At 41.3% G+C, this 17,895-nt stretch overlaps 1 protein-coding gene across 1 annotated transcript; it reads left to right on the plus strand.

Annotated features, from left to right (window-relative positions):
* The first annotated feature begins 2,963 nt into the window (after window positions 1-2,963).
* On the plus strand, window positions 2,964-17,576 carry ALDOB (aldolase, fructose-bisphosphate B). The gene is made up of 9 exons (XM_023202578.2): window positions 2,964-3,079; window positions 7,912-8,033; window positions 8,844-9,055; window positions 10,279-10,333; window positions 11,305-11,465; window positions 12,308-12,391; window positions 13,320-13,494; window positions 13,905-14,104; window positions 17,048-17,576. The coding sequence occupies exons 2-9, from the start codon at window positions 7,922-7,924 to the stop codon at window positions 17,141-17,143; spliced, it is 1,095 nt and encodes a 364-aa protein (XP_023058346.2). The 5' UTR covers window positions 2,964-3,079; window positions 7,912-7,921; the 3' UTR covers window positions 17,144-17,576.
* Window positions 17,577-17,895: the final 319 nt, after the last annotated feature.

Below are 17,895 nucleotides of genomic sequence, written 5' to 3' on the forward strand. Positions count from 1 at the left end.
CTAGAGTTGGGCAGGCAGTAGAGAATAAGCAAGGCCATTGTTAGAAGTATTGACTGTAACGATCATGAATAGTATTGTTGTCATGTTGCCTATTAAAAGATCCTACAATCAAAGGCCTCTAAACCAGAGTTATGCATTCAGATCTAGCTATTTAATGAAAACCTATTCTGAACAAAACACCACTCAAATATTATTTCATTCATGCTTCATAATACATTTCTGATGGAGGCATTCCTAGTTCATTTTACAGATGGGGAAACTGTGGACCAATGTTGAAGAATTTCCCAGTGTTTCACAGCCTCCAAGTCCAATGCTGTTTCCACAAATAATACTCAATTTTGAACATTTTATTGTGTTAGGAGACTTAAAAAAAAAAAAAAGTAAAAATAAAAACAAAAGCCCTGCAAGCAGTGTGTGTTGGTCAAGAGTTGCTGTTTCTCTAAGGTGCGGTAAATCCTTAGCTTTGTTTTCCTGAACTTTGACTTTCGGTTGCACGTCAAGCCCCAGAGGTGGGCAAACGCTGATGCTACAGAAACAGCAGCAAGTGGCAGCACTCGGGGCAGGAGGACTCATGCTGTTCTGACATTCCTAGCCAGGCTGTTGTTCACGTGGAGCCATGCCCAGCTCACCAAGGACACCTACGTCTGCAGACGCCAGTCATTCCTCCCTGATTATGAAAGTTTCATGTCCAAGGTTATAAACTGCTGAGAAGGCAATAGGGAAAGACCTAATTTATGAGTCTGTAGTTACCAAAATGTAAGCAGCTCTGCTTTACATCACTGTCTTGGAATGAGACAGACTCTCCAGCTACCTGTAATGTGACTCTGGACAAGTTACTTGCCCTCTCTGAACAAGAGTTTCGTTATGCATAAAATGGGGGTAATAAGCCTTTCTTCAGAGAGGCGCTGATATTGGAGATAATTTATGAAAACAACCAGGTACATCATAGACTCTCAAACAAAGGATAGCTATTATTGTTGTATAACAAGAACAATTAGTACTAGTAGCATCTCTCAGCAGGTAGAATGTTTTAGCTATGGTACTGATCACCCCCGCCCTGACTCCCAAGAACTTTCATTACACCTACTCTCTATTCTTTCATCACCATCCACCTTTTGTTCCTCCATCCTCCTTTACCAAAAATCATAGAGGATGAAACCTCACATAGCCCCAAAGCTGGTCACATGGGTCTGATGAATCAGGTACCAGGAGCCTCAATGAGCTCAGTTGAAGTTGGGGAACCCAGGAAACATACCATCAGATAGTAAGTGGAGTCAAGGGAGCTGATAGGACCTTTCCCTGGTCTGTCCTTCTACTATCCTCAGGAGAGGCCTTGGTCAAAACTTCCCTAGCCAAATGAGCCTCAATATTGTGTTTCAAATACTTCAATTTCCTTCAATATTCACATTCAATGATGAATATTTACCACTCTCAGAAGCTGACTAAATCTAAACTCTTTTTAGATCACCTAGTTCTGTTTATTTTTTCCTTCATTTTGTTGACATTTCACCTTTTCATCCGTAAATTCTAGTGTTACACTCTGCAACATCAAGCATCTTGGTTTTGTTTTCCATTTTATGAATTATTCCAAAAGAACGTGTTCGTGAGAATTTACCCTTTTTTGTACTTATGGTCATTCCATCACTTTTAGATTTCCCTCATTTACTTGCCTCATTCTTCATTTGCCTCTGGAAGCATATAATATTTTTACTCTTCTCTGGAATTAAATTTGGATTTCATACTTAGGAAAAAACCCTGCAGAATGAACCCATATCCAGACAGTGCCATATTTAGGGGTGCTGATGGCTTAGTTCAATCTCTTTGAGTTTAATTCTAGTTTTTACCAAATTTGAAGACAAAAGTACAAAGATTGCAAGAGAATGGGAATAAAAGACAATGATTTCTGGCATCAAATACATCAGAAAGCCCAGCTAGGTTTTGGAGGACTGGAGAAGATGGGAGAGACAATGATTTTAAAAAACAGAATATTTTATTTCCCATCTGGACAAAATTAACACATGGGAAGTTCAAGGATTCAGAATCCATTTCTTTTATTGAAAGAGTATTTAAATTTAACTATAAATTATATAATAAATTGTTGGAATTGGCTATTAATGATATATTGAAGATAAATAATAAAAATATAGCATTGATTGTCTGGGCGCGGTGGCTCACACCTGTAATCCCAGCACTTTGGGACGCCGAGGCGGGTGGATCATGAGGTCAGGTGATCGAGACCATCCTGGCTAACATGGTAAAACCCAGTCTCTACCAAAAATACAAAAAATTAGCTGGGCGGGTGGCGGGCGCCTGTAGTTCCAGCTACTCAGGACGCTGAGGCAGGAGAATGGCGTGAACCCGGGAGGCAGAGCTTGCAATGAGCTGAAATCGTGCCACTGCACTCCAGCCTGGGCAACAGAGAAAGACTCCATCTCAAAAACAAACAAACAAACAAACAAACAAACATATATATATATATCATTGTCTAATTTGGAAATAATGATTCTTGAATGCCTATTGCACACAAACCCTATACAAACTCACTTAATGGTACTATGAAATCAAGATCCCACTTTACAGAGAAGAAAATAAAGGCTCAGACAAGTAAAAAATAAAACCAAAAACCTTCACCAAGTTCATGTGTTTTGTAAGTGTTACAGCTAAGCTAACAGCCTTCCTACTATCATTTAATGGACCCTAGAGCTCCGTCATTGACTAGCTGCATGACTTAGGGGAATCTCCTAATCTTCCTTGCCTCAGTTTCCTCATCTGTGAAATGGAGAGTCTATATTAGGAACTCCATGGTCTAAAGACATTCCTTGCAGCTTTAACATTCTATGAGTATAAGGAGTGTATGGGCATGATTTTAAGGATTGGTTGTTTATGAGCCAATCGGAGGTGTTGAATAAACACCTCCCTACTAGGTCAAGGTAGAAAGGGGAGGGCAAACATTGGGAAAAAAAAAAAACTTTAATGAGAAGTCTATAAAAATTGTGTGTTACCAAAGATCTGTCTTATTTGGCAGTTGCTGCCTCACTCACAGCTTTTGATATCCAGGAGGACTCTTCTCTCCCAAACTGTACGTAAAAAAGCTTCCTTTGTATACCTGGACTGCACCAGTGAATAAGGGGTTAATAATAGCACTAAGCCTGTAGAAGGGAAGATTGGTTTGCCTTTGTTTTCGGGAAAAACTTGACGGTGGCTGAAAACGTAATGGCTCTGCTTGGAGGGAAATGCTTGTTTTCCTCTCTCTAAGCATAAACGCTCATTCACACCTTTCCTGGCTTTTTGAGAGGTGGCAAAATGCCCAAGATTGATTGCCAGTTACATGTGTTACCTGAATGAGGCCCTTGTGAGTCTCTGAACTAGGAAAAACAACTTGAACACTCCTATCGTTAGGTTCTAATCAGTTTTTGAGATTCCTGTTCATTTCAACTCTCAACTCTTTTTTCATAACAACTACTTATTTTAGCGATTTATTTACATATCAATTGTCTTATGTCATTTTCTACATTCTCTTACCACACCTACTGGTACTGACACTGAAGTTTCTTTGTCACAGAAACAAACCCTTGGAGTGTTTTACCCTTTGCCTTCACCCACTGCTCAAATGAGGAAATGCAACAGGGTTGGAAACTTCACAGAGCATAGTCGTCATTTGATTATGAATTTCCAAACCCTTCATGTCTGAAACTTTCCAGAACATTTCCTGCTGGCCCCAGACATTGTGAAGACCCTACAGCTTAAGATAGTAGGAATCAAAAAGTTGTGTATTTTGATACATTTGCTCTACTCTCTGAAAAATAGGCATTTGTGAGAATACGTTGCCTTTTTAAAAAATAACTTCTCTTTAAACAGTTACCTGGGGCTCCATTAGACAATTTGGATGCACCAGAGCTTGAACTCTGCTGCCCTGCTGTTCATCACTTTAGCTAAGGTACATCTGGGTAGCACCCAGGCCCGGGTTAGAGCCAGAGATACTGGGGCAGGGAATGGGGAAATGCTGAATAGCTAAGAAGTCCTTTGGCTTCAGTCCAAGTTTAGAGGAAAGAGCACCATTCAGGACTTGTTCTGGGCTGCTCCACATGTGTTGAAGGGCACTGGAAATCAGGCTGTCCTAGGGCTACCCTTGATCATTCCACTGCACTTGTCACTGGGACATTGGAGTGGATAATGAAGCTATGGGCATCTTCATGCATCATATACAAAAGTGTTGCATGCAATGCCTAGAAATCACAGGCTTTCAATAAATAAGCCTCCTCATATTTGCCTTAAAAATCCATTTGTCTTGCACATAGAGAAGCAAATGAACTTTCTGCTGCCTTCTATTTCTCCAGGAATTAAATATCCATGTTACAAATAATTATGTTTTCACAGAACGTCTTCAAGGAAGGTAGAAGGAAACATACTATAGGATTCTATCTGCTATTTTGCTGAAGGATTAGAAATAGAATTTCAAGTCATAAGCCAGTAGGATGTAACTTGCAATCCTAGAACATCACAACTTAGAAGGCACATCAGACAGTCTCTCTGGCACATGAGACAGTCTCTCTGGCTTTCCTCATCTCTAAAGTGACAGGGTTTACACAAATATCTCTGAGGTCATTTGTAGCTCTGTTTTTCTGTGGTTACCTTCTGTTGTTAATACAACTTTCCTCCAGATTTATATACATTTTACCTGTTACACATATGTAATAAAGTGTGTGATAAAAAATGTATAAAATGAAATGTGGCTGGGTGCAGTGGCTTACGCCTGTAATCCCAGCACTTTGGGAGGCCAAGGTGGGAGGATCACATGAACTCAGGAGTTCAAGAAAACCCTGGGCAACATAGCAAGACTTTGTTTATACCAAAAATTAAAAAAAAAAAAAAAAAATAGCTGGGCACGGTGATAGGTGCCTGCAGTTTTCAGCTGCTTGGTGTCTGAGGTGGGAAGATCTCTTGAGCCCAGGAGGATGAGGCTTCAGTGAGTCATGATCGTGCCAATGCACTCCAGGCTAGGCAACAGAGCAAGACCCTGTCTCAGAAAACAAAAAAGAAAGAAAGAAAAAGAAAAGAAATGTGAGAATCTCTCCACCCTACCGCATTCTTCAGAGGTAACTCCAGAGTTGTTGCTCTTTCTTTCCGTAGACACACAAACAATATGGGTATATGTCATTTTCTAATTAAAAAATAGGAGTATATTGCATACTTCTCTGAAACTTGTTTTTTGTTTAATAATATAATGTGAACAACTTTCCATCACACTGAAAAAAGTTGGCTTGAGACCTCAGAGAGCAGAGGCTTAGAAGTACTGAAATTGTTCCGTGTCATTACCCATCCCAGGCTGGCCTCCTGTCTCCCTGTGGTGAACATTGGCCTGTGACCCTGTTTTATGATTAACAGAGAGGCGACATTTGTGCTAACGTGGCACAGACCTTTAATCCCGCTGTGGAAGTTTAACTCCCTGTAAACAGTATTAGTTTGAATTGACCTTTTCACTGTTATTCTGGTTGGGTCAGCACACCCAGATTGAAGAAAATAGTTTGGAAATAGGTAGTAAATAGAAACATAGAGGCCCCTTAGGTGATTTTTTTCTTTTTTTTACTAAAAAAAGAGAATTAGTAATACACTGCATTTTATAGTGCTTCGTAAAGCTTTGTCATGTTTATCATGCAATTTAACAAACATATTTTGAGCAACTACAGTGAGCAAGGTGTTCACAGCTTGTATTTGCATTACCTGGCAAAGAGACAACCAGAATAGTGATTATCACCATTTAATCCATAGTAAACTGAGACTCAGGAAGCTGCTTGACTTGCCTGAGGTTCCAGTTAGATTAGGCAGAGATGGTCCTTAAACCTAGGTCTGTCTGATCTACTAGCAGCAAGCCTCTACATGAATGTATCAGATGTTTATGAATAAGTAATGTCCATGGTGTAATCACCCACAGCCTAAGGTACTCTGGGGTGTCATCAAGGACGTTAGGAATCATCCAAAGGCCATTTTTTTTTTTCCATCAAACTCACTCTTTCCCTTGAATGGAAAGGAGTGCTGCCGCTTATCTCAACTTGATGCTTTATTAGCTATTTGTCCTTGGACAAGTAATTTACACTCTCTTATATTCTTTCTTAATCTCTTAAATGGGAGGGAAAAAGAGCCCAACCACCTTCTGGGATTATTTTGAAGAAAAATTATATAGTGCATGTAAAGCCATTAGCAGAGTGCTTGACAATACATGATCACTTGTTATTATTAATATTGGGTTGATTTTTTCTTTTGTTTCATTAAGAAAACATCTTTCTTTTTCTGTAATTGTCAACTTCTTTGTGCAAATGCCTAAACTGAGAGAGGAAGTTTGCACCTTGCTCTGAAGATCACCTCCAGGTTGGCTTTTTTCAGCATGATGATCTGAAGGCCAGGTCCAAAGCTAAAAATCTTTTACTCCAATATTGGAGGCTAATATATAAACAGGGCAAAGACGCTGTGTTGGCGGCTGGAACATAATGGGCCTTAGAAGGTCACCTTCTCTAGAAATTCTTACCCACTAGCTTGTCCTATTACCCCAGTAACAGCGCTGTAGTTTCATTCTTTTGGATTAAGAAAAGAACCTCTGTTGAAATGGAGAGGCAACAATGAGGTCATCAGTTATACCTTCTCATGAATTAGTTCAGTGGCCACTGACTCTTTATATCAAGGGACAGAGTACTGACAGCCTACCCCAAAGGGATGCAGAAAGTGTGGAGAAATACATTTGTCATGAGGATAGGACTGGATAGGGACTCTGCTTCATCCTAGCTGGGACCTTGAACAAGTCAGTTAGCTTCTCTAAGTCTTAGCTTGCTCATTAATTAATGAATATAATACCTGCTATAATTACCTCATTGCCAGTGGATCAAATGAGACCTGAGGTGTCCCTGGGCTTCCAGGAAGTAATATGTAAACATCCACCCTGTGCTGAGTGTATTGGAGGGAGAGAAGATGAGAGAAAGGAGGAGACCTGGGGATTGGATAGGAAGGTACCCAAGATAATCTTCACTACCATTTTTCCTTTGGTAGCCCAATCTATGCAAAAAGCACTCTTTGTGACACCCAAAGTGAGGTCTCTTTGAGCTTGCATTTTCAAGATTAACCCAAAGAGGCAGCCAAACAGGAGCAACGATCCCCTTCAGAGCACTACCAGTATGGAGGCTGCTTAGTTAGGGGGTCTTCAAGCCAGAGTCTCCCCTTGCTAAAGCAGTGAAGCTGGAGCAGGGACTGCCAAACAACTTTAGCATCCTCATAGGCAGTGAGAAACCTGAGCCCAGAGGCACTTAGGAAACATCCTCTCTGGTCTGCCCCAAGTGGTTTCATAGATGGTTGAATATAAGGAAAAAGAAACTTGCACCCAACCCTCTGTAGTCCGAGGCTGAAGGGAAGTTAGCTTCAAGACTATGTATAGATTTATCCTTTCAAGCTTGTTGCCTGGAGAATAATCTGTTGGAACTACAACTAACAGAGCAAAGTGGAGGATAACTGCAGAGGCCAAGAGCGTCATTGTCCTGGCCTCAAGCCATTAGGGAAATACAGTGGCACCAGGAGTCCACAGAACAGAGAGACAGTCCGTTACTGCAGTTCCCTCTATTAGTTGTATTTTAGTGGGTCACTAATTAGTTCATTCAGTGTTTGGATTAGTGATTCCAAAGGTCTCCTGGAAAGCATTCTGTCTTGGATCACCATGAACATTCAGCATCCCACCTTCATTCATTGTGGCTAATTGCAACTAATAAGTGACAGGGAAAAAACACACCTCATTTGTTTATCCAGCCGTGGAAATGGGCCAGAGGTGTCACAGCAGTCTGCATAGCATGTCTGCACCGCCAACTGTCTTGATCATGCAACCATCCGAGCCACCCATGGTTCTGTGCACAACTCTCCTACACTCTTTTCCAGACCTGTCGCGATGGCCCACCGATTTCCAGCCCTCACCCCAGAGCAGAAGAAGGAGCTCTCAGAAATTGCCCATAGCATTGTTGCCAATGGAAAGGGGATCCTGGCTGCAGATGAATCTGTAGGTGAGTGTAAAAAGGAGTCCCATCATGTAACAACATATTAGTTTTTCTACACTTAGCAAAAACAGCTTGATAATCATATTCTTTATGGAAGTAAAGGTTTATGTACACAGGAGTGGGAGCAGAAGACTCAGTAAGCATAGAACTTTTGAGTCCTGTAAGTGGTAAGCACATTCCTGAAAGCCAAGGAAAGAGGCTCAAGCCCTTCATTTTAAGGCCCTTTGCCACGGGTCATTTGAATCCAGCCTTGTAGTAAGGCCAGAAACTTAACAACTAGCGTAAAGTCAGATACATAGGCATCTGCTGCTAGTGAGAAGTCAGTTTAAAGTCAGTCCAGTCAGGAAGGGCAGGAAAGTATCTGCATCTGGAATAGGACAGGGCTTATGGATGGGAGAAACTCAGGATGGCACAAGGGAAAGCTGTGGCAGAGTTGCACAATCTGCCATAAAACAACAGAACCCTGAGAATCAAGAGCATGCCCCATCCCTCCTTCTGTATGTACATCCAGAGAGACTGAGGACTGGAACAGGGAGACTAAAGAGGCCTGAGGGCCTTACATATCCACCTGGACCTGATGGTGGCTTCCACTCTGACCTCTATATGCCCAGCCCACACACTCCCTAACCAGCAACCCGATAGCAACCAGGGTCTTCTCCCTGGAACACAAAAAATTGAGGCAAGAACTTTGACTATCTGAAAAAAGAAAGGGAGTCTTACTTTCCACCGTGGTGAGGGTCTCTGAGATGATGTGGAGAAGGCTGACAGGAAAGCCCTGGCTTGCTCCTTATGCTGCACTCGGCCCTCCCACCATAGGTACCATGGGGAACCGCCTGCAGAGGATCAAGGTGGAAAACACCGAAGAGAATCGCCGGCAGTTCCGAGAAATCCTCTTCTCTGTGGACAGTTCCATTAACCAGAGCATCGGGGGTGTGATCCTTTTCCATGAGACCCTCTACCAGAAGGGCAGCCAGGGAAAGCTGCTCAGAAACATCCTCAAGGAAAAGGGGATCGTGGTGGGAATCAAGGTGAACACCTCCATTCACACCTCACATCTGCTTTGTCCTAGGCAAACTCCTAGCACACTGGCAAGAGTGGGGCCAACACTCTGAACATTCTCCTCATCTAATTTCTCTTCTCACCCTTTTCCATCATCATCTTCCCACAGAGAACCAGATCTTCTTCTAGATTTTTCCTCCAGTGCCCTCTTCTTTCACTCAAGTTTTCTACACATTCTTAATCTCTTTGCATCTCAATCTCATTTCTTAAAATGGGAATCTACCTCATGATGTTCTCACAGGGATGAAATGACTAAAAGTTTCTAGGCTGGACATGGTTGCTTATGGCTGTAATCCCAGTACTTTGGAAGCCAAAGGCAAGAGGGTCGCTTGAGCTCAGGAGTTTGAGACCAGACTGAGCAATACAACGAGACCTTGTCTCTACTAAAAATAAAAAAATAGTAGCCAGGTGTGTTGGTGCATACCTGTAGTCCCAGATACTCAGGAGGCTGAGGTGGAAAGATTGATCACCTGAGCACTGGAGGTTGAAGCTGGAGTGAGCTGTGGTCATACCACTGCATTCCAGCCTGGATGACAGAGTGAGACCCTGTCTCAAAAAAAAAAAAAAAAGAAAAGAAAAAGTTTATGTTGCATAATTATTCAGTTAATGGTAACTATTATAATTATTAAAGCATTTACTACTCTATCTTATAACTAGGTCTTCCAATAGTGCATAAAATTCTCAAAAGTGAAAACTAGTATCCATTGAATAAGAGTGTTTACCATTCCAAGCACTCATTTAATTCTCATAACTTCTGGTAGTAGACTCAATTATCAACCTTATTTAGAGATGAAGTGGGAAAACTGAACTACAAAGAGTAACATAACTTGCCCACACAGCAAGGCAAGGTCAGAGCCAGTTTAGGTGAATTCTCGAGCTCATGACTTTGACTTTTGCTATGTAGAGAATAGAGGTTGTATCCTTAATTCTCTTTACCTCCTGTACTAACACAATACCTGGTGTATGCAGGTGCTCAATAAATGTTAGGGTAGACACTCTCACATTGTACCTTCCAGGTAACTTCCCTTCTGCTATGGACTGAACTGGGTCCCCCACAATGACTCATACACTTTCCTAATTCAACTCCTTGGTCTGTAAAAGATGCAAACTATTAGTTAGTTCCAAGAGTTCTGCTTGTGTTTTCCTGACATCTGACACCTGTTAATTATTTGCTAATTATTTGTATCCACAGTTAGACCAAGGAAGTGCTCCCCTTGCAGGAACAAACAAAGAAACCACCATTCAAGGTAAGGATATTGCCCACTGAGATAAATCATGCCAGTATAAGCTAGAAATGAAGGCAAGTAAAGAAGTAAGCAAGGGAAAACAAAATACAACTATTACACTGGTCTTCGAGCCACACATACCTGATTTTCAATACCAGCTCCTCCATTTAACAACTGTGACCTTGGGCCGGTTACTGAAATATTCTGACCCTCAGTTCTCCTATCTCGAAATGGAGTAACTGTTGTGGGGATTAATTTACACAATGTATATAAGGTGCTTACCACAGTACCTTGGATAAAGAAGATTATACTCTGCACCTGGAAGTATTACTTTTATAAAAATATTTAGCAGCAGCAGAGTGGAAAGGTCCCACACTTTGAGGTCAGACACACCTGGGTTTGAATCCTGGTTCTATCACATGCTACCTAGATAATTTTGCAAGTAGACAAGCCCAAGTAGACAAGCATTAACTCACAACATTGTGTTAGCTAAGCAGAATTTGAATCCCAGCTCTGTCACTCTTCAGCAGTTCAAACTTGGTAAAGTCTCTTAACCATTAGGAGCCTCAGTTTCCACATTTGTAAAATGAGTATCATATGAACTATTGGTTTCTTCTATCTAGATATGGAGTAGATAGTATGTATATCATACATATATAGTATGTATATATATAGTTTTGATATAGTATGTATATCAAAACACTATAGTATGTATATATAGTTTTGTATGTATATACATAGTATATATAGTATGTACATATATAGTATGTATATATATAGTTTTGATATAGTATATATATCAAAACACTATTTATTAAATCTAGGTCTTCTGGTTCAGTGTTGTGATTAATGCTGATATGCTTGGCTGTTTTCAGTCGTCAAGCTCAGTGGATTGAAAGCTTAGCCAAGGGAGAACTCTTTCACTTTATGAGAGACCCCATGGATCTGTTACAAAGGTGTGAAGAAGCCTTTCTCTCTTTTGTGACTTGCAGGGCTTGACGGCCTCTCAGAGCGCTGTGCTCAGTACAAGAAAGATGGCGCTGACTTTGGGAAATGGCGTGCTGTGCTGAGGATTGCCGACCAGTGTCCATCCAGCCTCGCTATCCAGGAAAACGCCAATGCCCTGGCTCGCTACGCCAGCATCTGTCAGCAGGTGCTCTGCCTTCCCCTTGGGCTAAAAAACAGTAGGCTAGAAAAGCTCTTCAGAGCTTTTCTTTTCAATTATACTGTAACTACACATGGACCTCCTTTTCTGTCACCAGTATATCCTAGTGGCATTTTTCACAACGGTTGCTATAGCCAACTGTGGTAGGGAGAGATTTGGTTCCAGAAGCCAGTAGGAGTCCAACTAAGCTATGAGTTCAAAGGATAATGTCATCAACTGCTGCCCTCTGTCAAAGTTCCAAAAGCTGTCTTATAAGTGATAGGGCTTTTGAGGCCAGGGAACTTGGTTGTCTATACTCCGTAATATCCAAGACATGATCCTCTTAGATTCCTAGCTGAAGAGTGACAGCTCTGACCGAATTCCAATCCAAATAATTCCATGGAGGATGGTGACCAGATGCTAAAGTTTCTAACACATACTAAAATGTCTCTGGGTCCAAGTTAAGTTTGATTTGCTTCTGTGAGTACTATGTTGGGGTTACTAGAGTTGTGGACAGCTGGGATTCCCAATTAGAACTATAAACACCGCTTGAATTTCCTCACTAACCCACCTTAGAGACATCTTTCTTAAGGATTTATGCTTAGATGCCCTAAAAAGGCAGTAGCTAGGTTCTGAGGCACCTAGCATAGTCTCTAGAAAGAGATACAGAAATTATGGGTTTGTATTTACTTTTTACCCATTCTGAAAAATTCTACTGCCTTTAAGTCACCTATATAGTATTTCTCCCTAATGGCTTCAATTTATATCAATTGCAACTGTTGAATCTCCTCCTAAGGAAAGGATAACAGTGAGCACAGCTTCACTTTTGTTTCCCTGATTTTCCTTTTTAGAATGGACTGGTACCTATTGTTGAACCAGAGGTACTTCCTGATGGAGACCATGACCTGGAACACTGCCAATATGTTACTGAGAAGGTAAGTTTTAAATATGAAGTTCCCAATTCTAGCTGAAAAAATCTTTGTTTTAGGTAACAGTTGTTACTTAGCATATAACAGCTGTTACATTTGAAGTAGTCTTTAGGATGGATAGCATTGAGAAGGTAGGGAGGTGCTCATCAGCCCTTCACTTTTTTGGTACATGGTATGCTCCATATAGAAAAAGCACAGGAGTTGCAGCACCAAGACTTGCGTGGGAGAATCCACGTTTCCACTTGTGGGATCTTGGGCAAGTCATATTATCTCTTTTGACTTCAATTAGATTACATGTACACAAAGAAATTTTAAAATAAGACACATGGCTCAAATGAGAAGATGTAATTAGAGAGTACTTTATTCCATCTGACTTTCTAAATTAGCCACAGTATATCTGAAAGAGGGTGGTTCTATTCACACACTGTGAGAAAGTAGGAGAGTCATAATGTCATCTGACCTTAGTTTCCCTACTTGGAAAATTATGTGCACTGAAATGCAATCTAAAAGCACTTGCGCCTCTAAAATGTATGCTTATATGACTACTCAGCTTCTATAAACATGGTCAGTGGAGGCCTGTTTAGATGACCCCAAATAACTGAAGCAATGCAGTCTCAATAAGGAATGACATTGACCATGGGAGTAATAGAAAGAAAGGAATGAAGGGCTTCTAGGAAGCAGAGCCATGCCCGTCATTCATGCAGTGAATGAGAAGCTAGATTAGGGGTGATGAAGACAGGCCAGTTTGGTTGTGCTCAGTGGCTATGGATTGCAACACATTGGTCTGATGAGGCCTGGAGGCTGGCTCAGAAGCTTTTGCCAAGCAGCAAATGAGAATTCCTTCATCCTGCCTCCCTGCAGTGTAAATGTGCCAACATCAGGTGACTCTAAGTCTAGCTTTGAGTTTCACCTGGTGGGACCCCTTGTCCTTCAGGTCCTGGCTGCTGTCTACAAGGCCCTGAATGACCATCATGTTTACCTGGAGGGCACCCTGCTAAAGCCCAACATGGTGACTGCTGGACACGCCTGCACCAAGAAGTATACTCCAGAGCAAGTGGCTATGGCCACCGTAACAGCTCTCCACCGTACCGTTCCTGCAGCTGTTCCTGGTAAGGACTTCTTTCTTCTCTAACTCAAGGACTTAGCCCTCATTCTTTGGAGAGCTACAAGCTTTGTGTTTGTCAAGAAATCTGCTTCTATTCATGAAACAAACCTCTGTTATCTCACAGGCAGCCAGCACTTCTCCTCACACTTCAGAATACCAAGCATCCCAAGTCTGCCCAGATGCCCACAATCCATGTATTTCTTCAACATTTCACTGCCTTCCTTATGTATTTCAAACTTTTCTCTCTAGCCCAACTAGCTTCAGCAAAAGCAAACTGATTTCTCTGACACGGTTCAGGCAAATTAAGCAGAGAAAAGACTGAGACATTACTTTTCTGGTAGGTTCATTGCTTGCTTTCTCAAGAAGGGTACATAAGGTGGGACTAATAGAGTGAAATGGCTTCTCTCCTACCAGGTATCTGCTTTTTGTCTGGTGGCATGAGTGAAGAGGATGCTACTCTCAACCTCAATGCTATCAACCTTTGCCCTCTACCAAAGCCCTGGAAACTAAGTTTCTCTTATGGACGGGCCCTGCAGGCCAGTGCACTGGCTGCCTGGGGTGGCAAAGCTGCAAACAAGGAGGCAACCCAGGAGGCTTTTATGAAGCGGGCCGTGGTAAGATGCTGTTACCTCTTATCTACTTGATGGTGTTCACATTTGGGGCTTGACTTTCTGACATGGAGAAGCATTGTTTTCTTCGGGCCAAGTAGGTATCTACTTCTATTAGTGTCTATTAGGCATTTGAAAATGTGGCAGTAGAGGTCAGTATGAGGATTGAGGCTAGAGAGAGTTTTGAATTATCCACACTGGTAGTATAGTTGATGAGAGGAGACTGAAGGACAATTTCAACAGAAACACTTCAGAGAGAAGGAGATAAGAGGACCAAGAACTGAACCTAGGATACTTTTTATTTTGGGAAGATGAAGAAGAGAAGCAACCAAGAAAAGCAGCAATTATATCATAGGGTGAACCAAGCATTCTGGGAACAAAGAGTGAAGAATTTATTTTTCTTTCTTTTGTGTTTGTTTGTTTGTTTTGAGATGGAGTGTTACTCTGTCACCCAGGCTGGAGTACAGTGGCACAATCTCAGCTCGCTGCAACCTCCACCTCCTGGATTCAAGCAATTCTTCTGCCTCAGCCTCCTGAGCAGCTGGGACTACAGGCAGGCACTACCATATCTGGCTAATTTCTGTATTTTTTTTAGTAGAGATGGGGTTTCACCATGTTGGCCATGCTGGTCTCAAACTCCTGACCTCAGGTGATCTGCCCACCTCAACCTCCCAAAGTGCTGAGATTACAGACGTGAGCCACCGCACCCAGCCAAGTAAAGAATTTCAAAGGGCTAATAATAACATGCTATAGAGAGATTCAAAACAAAGGCCAAGAAAAGACACTGAGATAGGCATTTAGGAGCATATCAGTGACCCTCACTGAAACAGCTTCAATAAAGAGGAAAGGGAAGGTGCCCATTCGAGAAGCTGTTCAGAAAAAGACCCAGAAAGGTTGCCAGGAGAAATGGGGACTAACGAAGTTTTTATTCAAATAATAACCAAAATTTAAAAAATACACTTTATGAGCCAAGAACTGGGGTGAACAAATCAGACATAGCCATGTCCTCCAGGAAGCTTGGAGTTTAGCCAAATAGGAGAGAGCTTGGCATGCTTAAATGTAAAGAAAGAGGAGCCAGAGGAGACAGTAAAGATGAGTAGAGTGGGGATAATTGAGTGGAGAAGAACTTAGAGGAGCAGGACTGCATGAGACTCAATATTAAGCATAGGTGGCATAGCTGGTGTAAGACAAAAAGGAGGGAAGAGGCAGAAAAGAGAATGTGGTTGGAATCAGCTCTATATAAGTTAAGAGATGTAGCAGTTGATGACTGATTACAGTTGAGGGTATCTGCTGAGAATGATGAAGAAATGGAAATTTCAATACTGACAGTCGGAAAGGGTAGAAAAGCAGTTAAAGGGACTTGCTAGGAAATTGATCACACATTATGGCCACACATGGTCAAGCATCAGGTAAGGTGCAGCTGAAATAAGAGTGAGTGTGTGGTAGCTTCATTCCTGAATTTTCCTAACAGCTGTCTAAAGCGTGCAGGAAGATTCAGATAAACCTGAACGCAAAATAGCAGGGTAGAAGAGTGAAAGTTTAATAGGAAGATAGAATAGTGACAAACTTTACCGATAGCCTCTGTTAGCTTGCTGACCATAGAGGAAGCTAGGCAAGGAATCAAGAGTAGTCAGAAGTGTGGTGATGAGGCCCTAAAGGGAAGGAAGGCTCCAAGGAATCTAAATAATCATCTCACAGGCATAAGAGAGGTATGAGATTTTCAAAGTAGTGCTTTACCTTGACTGTGGAAAGCAGAGTGCAGCGGCGCTGCTGCATGGCTGATGGATTGAGGAGACCTAGCTCACGTGATGGAGGGATTATGAAAGCACAGGTCATAGGGACATCCACACAGAAGAAGGGAAGCTGAGTTTATCATCAAGGATGGTGCTTCCCAAGCTCCAGTGTGGATCTGAATCACCTGAAGGACTTGGTTTTGTTGTAATCTTTTATATTTACACATAATAATTGTATACATTTATGGGGCATCTGTGATTTTTTATATATGCATATAATGTTTAATGATCAAATCAGGATAATTAGGGTATTCACTCCAAATATTTATTATTTCTTTGAGTTGGGAACATTCCAAATCTTCTCTTCTAGCTATTTTAAAATAGGTAATAAATCATCGTTTACTATAATCACCTTACTGTTCTATTGAACACTGGAACTTACTCCTTCTCTCTGACTGTATTTTTGTACCTATTAGCAACCTCTTTTGATTTTTCCTACCCCCACTTGAAGCGCTTGTTAAAAATGCAGGTTATGGGTCTCAACCACTGAGTTTCTAATTCAGTAGGTCTGGGGTAAGGCCAGGGAATTTCTATTTCTAACATGTTCCTAAGGGATGCTGGTAGACCATGAAACACACTTGGAGAACCATTGATGTAAAATGTAGAAATAAGTCCTGGAGACAACAGACAATAGCAACACTGACTGGAAGAAGTGGTACCACTGAGTGGCATTCAAATATTGTCATAAGTTTCATAATTCTGAATTTATCTTTAACTGGAATGTATACAGGAAAGCAAATGATACTATGATAACAACTAAATAAAAATTACATATTCTTCTAGACCAATATAGGTCAAAAATGGAAATATTTTTAAAATAAACATGTTTTTCTTTTGGTATAGTGTACTATACTAATGAGAAATTTCTCAACTTCAGTTTCCAGTACTGCTGCTGCAATATTGTTGGTACTGAACAGAGATTTCCCCAGTAACTGACACAAACCTCAACCTTACCAAAGAAATGCTCAGAAAACTGGGATAAATAGGGGAGACACTTCATAGAAGGGGATGGTATCAGCAGCAATATTCAGCAACATCGCTGTAAAAAGAAGAAAATCTGAGTGAAGGTTTGGCTGGTTTCCCGTGAGAAGTAGACAGGGTCAAGGTGGGGTCACATTTACTCTAACTCGTCTCCTTTCCCATATTTGTCTTCTAGGCTAACTGCCAGGCAGCCAAAGGACAGTACATTCACACGGGCTCTTCCGGGGCTGCTTCCACCCAGTCGCTCTTCACAGCCTGCTACACCTACTAGGGTTCAATGCTCGCCAGCCTAGCTCCAGCGCTTCTAGTAGGAGGGTTGAATGGGAGCAACTTTTCCTCCAATCCTGGAAATTCGACACAATTAGATTTGAACTGCTGGAAATACAACACGTTAAATCTTAAGTACAATGGGGGAAAAAACCAAATCAGTTATTGAAACATAAAAATGAATACCAAGGACCTGATCAAATTTCACACAGCAGTTTCGTTGCAACACTTTCAGCTCCCCATGCTCCAGAATACCCACCCAAGAAAATAATAGGCTTTAAAACAGTATCAGCTCCTCATCCAAAGAACAACTGCTGATTGAAACACCTCATTAGCTGAGTGTAGAGAAGTTCATCTTATGAAACAGTCTTAGCAGTGGTAGGTTGGGAAGCAGATAGCTGCAACCAAAAAAGAAATAAATATTCTATAAACCTTCAGCTGCTATCGGGTTTCACTTTTCTGCTCTTGTTGTCCAAAGACTCAGTGTATTTCATTACTTTTGACTCTACTAGACATGACTGGGTTTCAGCAGTAAAGGTCTTCAACTCTGGCTATTCAGTGGAATCAAGTCACAAAATTTTAAAAACTCAGATTCTCAGGCCACACCCCAGCTCAATTAAATCAGAAACTCTAGACCTACAATCCTCTAACTATTAGATTTCTTTAAGTTCCCTCTGATTCCAATGTACAGTCAAGTTTGAGAACTACCAATCTAAATTTCCAGTTTGAGGGTATTTGAAAATTTAAAGCCATTCA

This window comes from Piliocolobus tephrosceles, chromosome 14, assembly GCF_002776525.5.
Source record: "Piliocolobus tephrosceles isolate RC106 chromosome 14, ASM277652v3, whole genome shotgun sequence".
NCBI classification, from domain to species: Eukaryota; Metazoa; Chordata; class Mammalia; order Primates; family Cercopithecidae; genus Piliocolobus; species Piliocolobus tephrosceles.

Bases quoted from the DNA above. Each gene is read 5' to 3' on its own strand.
- ALDOB (XM_023202578.2), top strand. From the start codon at position 7,922: ATGGCCCACCGATTTCCAGCCCTCACCCCAGAGCAGAAGAAGGAGCTC. The intron at 12,392-13,319 runs GTAAGTTTTAAA...CTTGTCCTTCAG, and splicing joins GCCAATATGTTACTGAGAAG to GTCCTGGCTGCTGTCTACAA. The intron at 13,495-13,904 runs GTAAGGACTTCT...CTCTCCTACCAG, and splicing joins CGTTCCTGCAGCTGTTCCTG to GTATCTGCTTTTTGTCTGGT.